The 10,248-nt window shown below is 33.1% G+C and overlaps 2 protein-coding genes across 5 annotated transcripts in view; both read right to left on the reverse strand.

Annotated features, from left to right (window-relative positions):
• The window catches only part of LOC119669051 (circumsporozoite protein-like), a 173,141-nt gene that overhangs the window by 85,502 nt on the left and 77,391 nt on the right, over positions 1-10,248 (reverse strand). The window lies entirely within an intron of this gene.
• On the reverse strand, positions 7,713-9,132 carry LOC119669060 (AT-rich interactive domain-containing protein 1B-like; the record flags this gene model as incomplete). The annotated part of the gene is given in 2 exon segments (XM_038078793.1): positions 7,713-7,984; positions 8,046-9,132. Coding segments are annotated over 2 exon segments (213 nt in total). The 3' UTR covers positions 7,713-7,820.

Below are 10,248 nucleotides of genomic sequence, written 5' to 3' on the forward strand. Positions count from 1 at the left end.
TATATTACAGAATTGCTATTCATATATTTTTTAAATTTTCTGCAGTTACTTTATCAAATTAATATTCTACATTCTTTTAACTGCCAATTAGATATCATTTATATTAGGCGTAAGGTATGACATTGTTAATTTGATTGTAATAAATTCAAATTTAATGTTTCGACTGGATCTTAGTATAAAGTTTTTGTAAAAAATTCAATTGAATTAACTCAAATACATAATGAGTGATATTATGCAGAGGGCCTTGGTTACGATAAGTACTTGGGTTACAAACTGTGGACTAAGTGTTAATCCAGGAAAAGCCGAAATCATGCTATTTACCACTAAAACCAAAATACCGGGTTTCAGGTTGCCTTCATAAAATGGGCAACAGTTGAAACTATTGAAAAAACCAAATATCTAGGAATTCTGTTGAATAATAAGCTAAACTGAAAACACAATGACGTTGTTCGAATCAAGAAGGCTTATGTAGCTTTCTACTCTTACAAAAAAAAGTTTGGAAAAATATGGGAATTCGTCCCGATATTACACACTGGATGTACACGGCCAATTCTCTCGTATGGCGCTGCCGTTTGGTGGCCAGATCTGAGTAAGAGCTGTAATATTGATAAATTTAACAGAGTTCAGAGGATGGAATGCCTTGGCGTCACAGAAGGTTTTAGGACGATACCCTCGGACGCCCTAAACGTGATGCTACTGCTGTACGCTAACGATCTTCACATAAAAAATATAGTTTGTGATAGCGCTGTTAGACTGAAAGCAACAGGCGTTTGTTCGGAACGAACATATGGACATAATCGGATTCTAGATACAGTTCCAAACTATCTGTATAGGATGACATCGGATAATCTAAATACGTGCCTTGACTTTGAAAGAAATTTTCAGACAATATGCTCTTCAATAAATGAATGGAAAAGAAAAAATTTCGAAGCAAATTACGATATCTTAATCCATATGGATGGCTCGAAATGAAACTGTGGGGCAGGAGCAGGGATCTTTGCGCCATCTGAAATATAAACAATTCTTTTAGGCTACATAATGAGACCACGGTTTCTCAGGCTGAAATCTTCGCAATTAGAGAAGCTTGTAGACAAATTCTAAGTCACATCAAGGACAAATGTAGTGTTGCCATTTTCATTGACAGCCAGAATGGAATGAAAGCCCATGACTCTTTCACAACATTATCGAGAATAGTAAAAAAAAGGAGAGAGGTAATCGACGAGCTAAATCGTCGGACTGACATCACCCAGTTTAACACGCTCTGGTGCTTCGCTGGATCTGCCACTGGCGGTACCGGTGTATGTTACCCTAGAGGCAGACGGAAAACACTGAAGTCATGTGCAAAAGGTTAACATGGCCCACCTATAATAAAATTATATCGTCGTAACTCAACACAAGAGACCGTGTGAAAACTGTAAGGATCACTGCAGTTCTTTTTAGTCATTGGTGTATAAATTTGTGTTATTACATACGTAATAAGTGTATTTATTCGAATAAGTGTAAAAAGTATTTTTTAACGATAACGAACGATTTCTTGAAAAAGTTGGTATATATGTATTATAATGTAAGTACTGCACATCAAAATTCAACTTTCTACCTCTCATAAGTTTTGAGGAACTAGGGACATGACAAAATAATCATCGTTTAGCTTGATACATTTAGTCCAGCGTTTTTCTAATTTTCTTATTCTCTCCAAATAATAGGTTTTCTCAAAGGTTTAAAATACGCGTTTGTTTCGGTTATGACTTCTTCATTTGACTCAAATCTCTTACCGCCAGAGGCGAGGCGTCGAATGGTTTAGAGAGTTCACAGAACACCTTAACAAAGCTTCCTTTTTAGACCTTTTTTGTTATAAGATAAATAATCTCGCTATTTTGCTACTTAACATTTTTTATAATTGCTTTTCCAAACAGATTACACCCAACATTATTTATAATTAATAAAAGAGAAAACACATTCCTCTTAAAAAATATTAAGGTTCAGAATAAAAACTGCACCGCGCTGCTTACAAAGCATGCAAATGAAATAACATTCACATTGGGATTATGTTCAATATTGAATAAATACAAAACATACAAACAAATATAAAAATAAAAGAGAAAACAAGCCCCGCAAAATATGTACGGAAAATAATCATAACTCTTAAATTAATGCGTGCAAGCGGTTCAATAAAAAAGTGAACCTCCAAGGTTAGGCAAAGTAAATACAAAAGAGAAAAGAAATGACTGAGTGAAAATCGCTTTACATTTGACTAGCGGTTCACTCGACTAAACTGAACCCGAAGTTCATACAAAGCGTGCAAGTACAATCAAAGTCATGGATGCCTTTTTATATGAGCAAATGGTGTAGTAAAAAAAATGAACCGGGCATAGTAAATACAAAGTAAAAGAGTAAATGAATGCATGAGAGTTTCTTACTCTTATGTAGAGGTTGGAAATAAATCAAAAACAAAGTTATTATTGCAATTTTATACTAGCAAATGGTAAAAGTAAAGAAAAAATTAAAGAAATTTGAAGTGAAAAATAATATTTAGAAATGGATAAATGTGTGATTAAAGATTTGATTCAAATATCTTTTTTTAAACGATCTTCTGAAAAAAAAATTTTAATTCATAAAATGAATAGACCAACTTCAGATATGAAGAATTTGGTACCTGATGTAAAAATGTCGAAATCTGTGGTAAGTCGCCGTTTTCCTACAGCTATTTACCATAAAAACCAGTGGATCACAGGCTGTGAACATTTAAATAAATTGTTTTGTTGGTCTTGTACACTATTAGCTTGTGGACAGGACAAAACTCAGGAGTAATTTCTTAACATAAGAAATTAACAATAAATTTTCAAATCTTAAACTAAATATAAAAAATTTAAAGCCTTAGCTTGTGGGTTATTTATAATTTTTTAAAAATAGATAAAATTATCAATTTAGCAAAATCAAAATCAGCAGTTCAGTAGTTGTTTCTTTTTCAAACGTGAAGTTCTAAGTGTTGGAAGCAACTGTCTGGCTTGTGGCTTGGGATGTACACTAAGCTTCGTAAGATATTTGCCTATGTATGCTCAGGTAACATCCTTTACTAGTGGGATGTTTAAATTCTTATAGATATTGTTTTTTACGTACTACTGGGCTCCTGTTATTTTAAGTGTGATGAAGTTTTGCAGTCTTTGAATCCTTTTAATATTTGTAGAGCAAGCTGAACACCATAAATTAATTCCACAAATCCATATGGGTTTAATGACACAGTTGTATAGAAAGGCTTTGTTTTCAAGGCTTAGTTTACTATTTGGGTTCATAAGCCAATAGAGCTAATTAAACTTTAATTTCATTTGTGTTTTTTTACTATCTATGTGTTTGCTCCAAGTCAACCTTCTATCAAGATGAATGCCAAGATACTTTACGTCGTTTGCTTGCGGAATTGGAGTGTTGTTCAGCGTAACTTGTGGACAAGTCTCTTTTCTTAGTGCAAACGTTATTTGAACATTTTTTGATTCATTTACTTTTATTCTCCATTTGGTCAACCATTCCTCAATAAGACACAGATGAAGTGACATATTCTGAGAGGCCATTTTGGGGTTTCTATGTACACTAAGGATTGCAGTATCGTCTGCAAAAGTTGAGATTTTATGGTTAGAAAAGAGAGGAAGATCGGCGGTGTATAGTAAATATAAAAACAGCCCAAAAACACTTCCCTGAGGAATACCTGCCATTATTTCAACTTCTCTTGAAGTAAAAGAGTTATGTTTCAAACGAAATTTTCTAGAAGTTAAGTAAGAAAGAAATAACCGATGCATGTTTTCAAGGAATTTTAATTTAATTTTCGCAAGTAAGCATTCATGCCAAACCTTGTCGAAAGCTTGAGCAACGTCCAGAAAAATGGCGGTGCAATAATTTTTTCCTGGAAAGCAGTGTGGATTTCACTTGCAAATCTGTGGACTTGTTCTATTGTTCCGTGATTTTGTCTGAAACTAAATTGGTGATTAGGTGTTATTTTATGATGCATTATATTTCCAATTTAGCTAAAATTATTCTTTCGAAGATCTTCGATAAGTGAGGAAGAAGACTTATTGGCCTGTAAGAGGTAGCCATTGTTGGGTCCTTTCCTGGTTTTGGAATCATTTTTATCAGAGAAACTTTCCATTGCTTTGGATAATAGCCAGTAGCAAGAATATTATTAAATATTATGGTTAAAAATAAAACTACCTTGTCAGGGAGAAATTTTATCATTTTGCCTGTAATATGATGCCTTCTTAGGATTTGAATTTGTTTGAGTTACTTCTTTTACTTCATAAATACTTAGTTTCAGTAGCGAGGCGTCAGCTTTTTGACAAGGTGTTCACAATTTCATCAAAACAGAATTCCAACTATAACGTATTCCCCCTACTTCTAAGTTTTGTCCTTTCCACAAGCAAATAGCGTACAAGACCAATAAAACAATTTATTTAAATGTTCGCAGCCTGTGATCCACTGGTTTTTATTTACCATAAATTACCATAGATTTCGACATTTTTACAACAGGTATCAAATTCTTCATATCTGGAGTTGGTTTATTCGTTTTATGAATTAAAATCTTTTTTTCAGAAGATCGTTTAAAAAAGACATTGAATCAAATCTTTAATCACACATTTATCCATTTCTAAATATTATTTTTCACTTCAAATTTCTTTAATCTCTTTCATTACTTTTACTATTTGCTAGTATAAAATTACAATAATGACTTTGTTTTGATTTATTTCCAACCTCTATATAAGAGTAAGAAACTCTCATGCATTCATTTACTCTTTTACTTTGTATTTACAATGCCCGGTTCAGTTTTTATACTGAACCATTTCCCCATATAAAACAGCAACCGTGACTTTGATTGTATTTGCACGCTTTGTATAAACTTTTGGTTCAGTTTAGTCGAGTGAACCGCTAGTCAAATGTAAAGCGATTTTCACTCAGTCATTTCTTTTCTCTTTTGTATTTACTTTGCCTAACCTTGGAGGTTCACTTTTTTTATTGAACCGCTTGCACGCATTAATTTAAGAGTTATGATTATTTTCCGTACATATTTTGCGGGGCTTCTTTTCTCTTTTATTTTTCTATTTGTTTGTATGTTTTGTATTTATTCAATATTGAACATAATCCCAATGTGAATGTTATTTCATTTGCATGCTTTGTAAGCAGCGCGGTGCAGTTTTTATTCTGAACCTTAATATATTTTAAGAGGAATGTGTTTTCTCTTTTATTAATTATAAATAATGTTGGGTGTAACTAACATATGTATATGTGATTTTGTTTGTATTGTACGTTTTGTGTTTATGTTAATCTGTTTGGAAAAGCTATTACAAAAAATGTTAAGTAGCAACATAGCAAAATTATTTAACTAATAAAAAAAAATCTAAAAAGGAAGCTTTGTTAAGGTGTTCAGTGAACACTCTGAACCATTCGACGCCTCGCCTCTGCTTAGTTTAATTGAAGCTTTCACCTTTACTGGAAAATGAACTCTAGGGTGGAAGTTGACTACTTCTAGATTTGGTTGAAATACTGTTTTTAAGTAATTAACTAGAACAGATCCCTTTTCTTCATTACTTTTAGCCCATGATCCGTCTAGTTTTCGGATGCGAGTAACATTTTGAATAGGAATTTTCAATTTTTTGAATGCTTTCCACAAAGTATAATTGTTTTCTTTATTAGGTCCAATATTCACTAAATAGTGCCGTACTGCCAAATTTCTATGATTGTTGAGTGTTTCTTTAAGTAATGTAGTGAATTCATTAAGTCTTTGTTTAGCGTTAGGAGAACGAAACTCAATTTCATTGTGAGAAACAACTTCCGAACTAGCGATTTTTCTGTAAGTTGAGGTATCTTTTATCGCATTGGTTATTGTTTTATTCAGTAATTTCACCGCTTTATCAATACTTGAATGACATCTAAGATCTGTAATTTGAGGTATGCGATTCTGCATTATGTTAGTATAATATGACCAGTTAATAATTTTTTTTTGCTGATCTGACATTCTGTATCCTTTCTATTTAGTTTTATCAAAGTTAAAATAACCGGAGAGAATCTGAGGATAGATCAAATGATGGTACTGAAGTTAAATCTTTTCTACTTAGTCCTTTAATAACACTAAAGTCAATCAAGTCAGGTATTTTATGTTGATCAGTTGGCCAATACGTTGGTTGACCTGAGGAAATAATATCAATATCATTCTTAAATGCCATGTAAAGCTGTCTGCCTCTTGGTGAGATTAGTCTCGAACCCCAAAAAGTGTGCTTCGCCAGCCGCTACAAATTTGGGACCTAACATATTAAAAAATGTACGAAATTGGGCCGTAGTTACAGTAAGCCGTGGAGTACAGAAAATAGCAGAAAAAACTATTTTATTCAGACCAGTTTTTACACAAATTGAGGTAGCTTGCATGTGTTTTTCACTATATTGCTCTAATTCAAAGTGGTGAACAGTTTTCTTGATTAATACGCCGGTGCCTCTCTGAGCTTTTTTATCTGGATGTTTGGTGTCATAAAATTTGTAACCATTTATCCGAAAACAATTTTTTTGCTTTAAGTGAGTCTCTGATAACAGCATAATATCTATGTCATTTCTATATAGATAATAGATTTGTATATGGGCTGAGGTATGCGATCTCTATTTAATATGTTATGTACGCTGTTTACGTTAAAATAAAGTTCTTCAAGAGCTTCTTGAATTTTAATTGGGTCTACTTCAGGATCTATTCCATTGATTATTACAATAAGACCTTAACCAGATTTTAGTTGGTAAGAGTAGAATTTCTTGTTGCGTTTCTCAAAATCATTAACTACTTGTCGGAAGTGGTCTTCTTTGTACACTTGGAGCTTTTACTAATCAACAATGAAGAGCTTTTATTTGATATTGTGCTTTCGTGAGCAAGAGTGTGTGTTACTATATTTGAGTTTTTTAACGATTCGAATATCGATTTATTCATTGGAGTATGTGAAGTGTTTATTTGCGCGGGAATTAAGGTGATTTGATAAATGTCCTTTATTTTCAAAAAATTAGTATTCTCACTTTTGTTGAGTTTACTTGATTTTAAATTTAAATCACTAGAATTAAATGGCATTAACAAATCATTATTAAAAACATTATTTTTGTTCTGGGCTTGCTTTGATTCTGGAAGGGAATGAGCTACGCTCATTGAGCTTTGAAACTCAGAAAACTTTTTTGTTTGTTTACAATTTTAGAGGGAAAGTCCAGCAATTAAATTATGATTAATAAATAAGAAAATACACTTTTAATGAATTTAAAACATAAAAGAACCTTGGAATAACTTTTTGTTTTTAACTTAGAATTTGGAATAATTTTACACTCGATTTCCATCGCTGATTATTAAAAACTGCTTTACATTTCAAATGTCCTTAGCAGTTTTCAACCGAGCCAAAATGAAGCAGTAAATTAATTAAAACCAAGACACTGAGGATCGAATAATATCTGATAGTCGTGCTCAATGCACTGAAAAGCGCGAAGTTGTCTATTAGTTTCCCAATGAGTATGTAAAATCTATTGATTGGTTTGAGGATCAGTCTACTGTGAAGCGTTCATTTTGCTTAAACCGACACACCATAAGTCAAGTTAAGAAAATTAATTATATCTTCTTAGGTATACATAGACAGTAGTTTTGTTTGTTTAGAGGTCTATGAAACAATGTTAATAGAGATAAAATAAATATCCATCATCTTAAAGCAAAATCATAATTAATGAGAGTTATAAAAAAATTTATTAATTAATTTGCTGTTGTGTTCAAATAATTAATGTATATACAGACATAATAAAACAATGAACAAATTTCGATTCAATGTGGATCAGCGTGCAACTGAGGCACTGGCACTGGCACTGGCACTGGCTTCAGCGACAACACCTAGTTGCGCGTCTCCCTGAGCTGAAGCATCTCCAGTAGAACCAGCCGCACCACCGCCATATGAACCAGCAGCACCACCTCCATATGTTGAGCCAGCATCTCCATTACCTGGAATTAGTGAAATGTTTTAATTGAATCCCATATTTAGAAATATTATCCTTATCCTAACATGTCGTTATGCTGAATAGGAAGAATCCTAATAATAAAATCTTGTTCATTTTGATTTTTAGTTTCGTTCTCGTTTAGTACTAACTATACAAAATAAAATCGAACTATTGTACAGATAGATCACGTTTGCTCGGGTATATATACTATTCGGAAAACAGATTTATAGTTTTCAGAAATTGAAGGTCACTTAGCAAACGCTTACGTTACACACGAGCAATTCGATACGCTCATTACAAGTGTTAAGTAGCGGAACCTTTTAGTTTTCTTAACAGATTTAACAAATTTGTTATTTTATATCACAAAAAATTGACTAAAAGTTCTCTAGACTTTCTTCTATAAATTGAAGTTAATGAATAGTTAGTGCAAGACTAACAAAAGGGTTAGCAAAGAATAAGCAGATAGATGAATTTTAGATAGCTTTTTTATAAAATTAATCTACGGTCAACTAATCAATTAAACTTCCTAAGCTTCTTTACATGTGCCCCTAGGGGTACCGGTTTTCGTTTACGTGAAGACCGTTAAAAGAAGCAGTTACCTACACTTTTTTAGCCTGTTTATAGTAAGTGGAAAACACTTAGGTCATGTGCTATTTCTCGGTTAACATGGCCCACTTCTAATTAGACTATATTTTGGGAACTTATCAAAAGCGATCGTGCGAATACTGCAACGCTTACTGTAGTATTGTCTAGTCATTGGTGTCTATGAAATTATACATAGAAACTGTGTATTTTTTTAATACCTATTGCAGAATAAATCATTTTCTCTCTGAATGCTCTGAATGATGAATTTAGTCTGCGTATTAAGGTTTCTTGCCAGTAATATAGTAGCAATACGGTGAAAATCCGGTAATTCAAGTCAACGGAAAGTTAATTACTGATCCACCACTTTAACCAGCCAACCAAACTTTCCGAGCTCAATCAAAACTGGAGAAGAAAAGAAAGATTTATGCTTGTTCGTTAATTTCGTACCGAAATCGTTTCGGTTTACTTCAGCTTCATAAAGACATAACATTCATGTATTCTTTATATAGGTGAAAAATTCCCAACTCTTGCAAATAACAATCTATTTTGAAAAGATTTGTAAAATTAAGAACAAGCAAAGAAGAATGAAAATTTTTTCTTATGAATGTGTCGGTTGAGGAGATAATAACTTATTTGCTAAAAGGAATAGGATAGAAACAAATTCTCCTAATTTTTTGATTGCAGTTTGCAGAGAGCAATTCAATTGCCTTAATTTATATTAAAAGAAATAAGAATTATATTTAAAATTAAAAAGGATGTAACGGGCAAAAAAGTGTGCCCTAATGGAGAAGTGATGCGAATATATAGCCTAGCCTGTTCAAATGTCAACCTCACCTACACGTGGCGCATCCTGTTTTTTGCATACGAGGCTCTGGCGACCGAGTACAGGCGGTAAAACCTGAAAAAAATATAAGTGAGCGGAAATTCTCTAACTATTTAACACCAATCCTATCTCCGGGTTAGCGAGGAGATCTGGCCATCCAAGTTGGGGGTTGATCGCAAGGCCAGCAACCCTGCATCGGAAAAATTTTACCACTACGCAACCCTTAGACATACCTCGGAACAATGGAAGGATACACGTTGACGGACTATGGCGACGAAATTTGGACTTAAGATTTGAAACATGGAACGTATTAACGATGTTAACATCAGGAAAAATGATGGAAATAGCTGATAAAATGCGCAGGTATAGCCTCAAAATACTCGCAGTTCAAGAAGTAAGATGGGCGGAATATGAAAAAATCGACAAGAAAACATTTTCATTTTACTATAATGGAGTTAAGGGCAACACAGGAAGAAAAGGAACCGGTTTCTTTATTGACAAAAAAATTAAGGGTAGTATTATGAGTTTTGAACCTATAGATGAAAGAATATGCAAGCTTCGAGTACAAGGTAAGTTTAATAACATCACTTTCATAAACTGATACGCCCCTACAGAAGATAGTGAAGATGAAGAAAAGGAACATTTCTATGATACTCTGATTAAGGCAAGCAAAAATGTGAATAAGTATGATACAAAAATAATACTAGGCGACTTTAACGCGAAACTAGGTAAGGAACCATTCCTTAATGAAATATGCGGAAAAAATTTACTATTCGAAGTAACCAGTCCTAATGGGTTACAACTTGCTCAGCTTACACAAAAACTAAATTTCAGAATAATGGGCACCTTTTTGAACACAA

The sequence above is a fragment of the Teleopsis dalmanni genome, chromosome 1, assembly GCF_002237135.1.
Source record: "Teleopsis dalmanni isolate 2A chromosome 1, ASM223713v2, whole genome shotgun sequence".
In the NCBI taxonomy this organism is placed as follows: domain Eukaryota; kingdom Metazoa; phylum Arthropoda; class Insecta; order Diptera; family Diopsidae; genus Teleopsis; species Teleopsis dalmanni.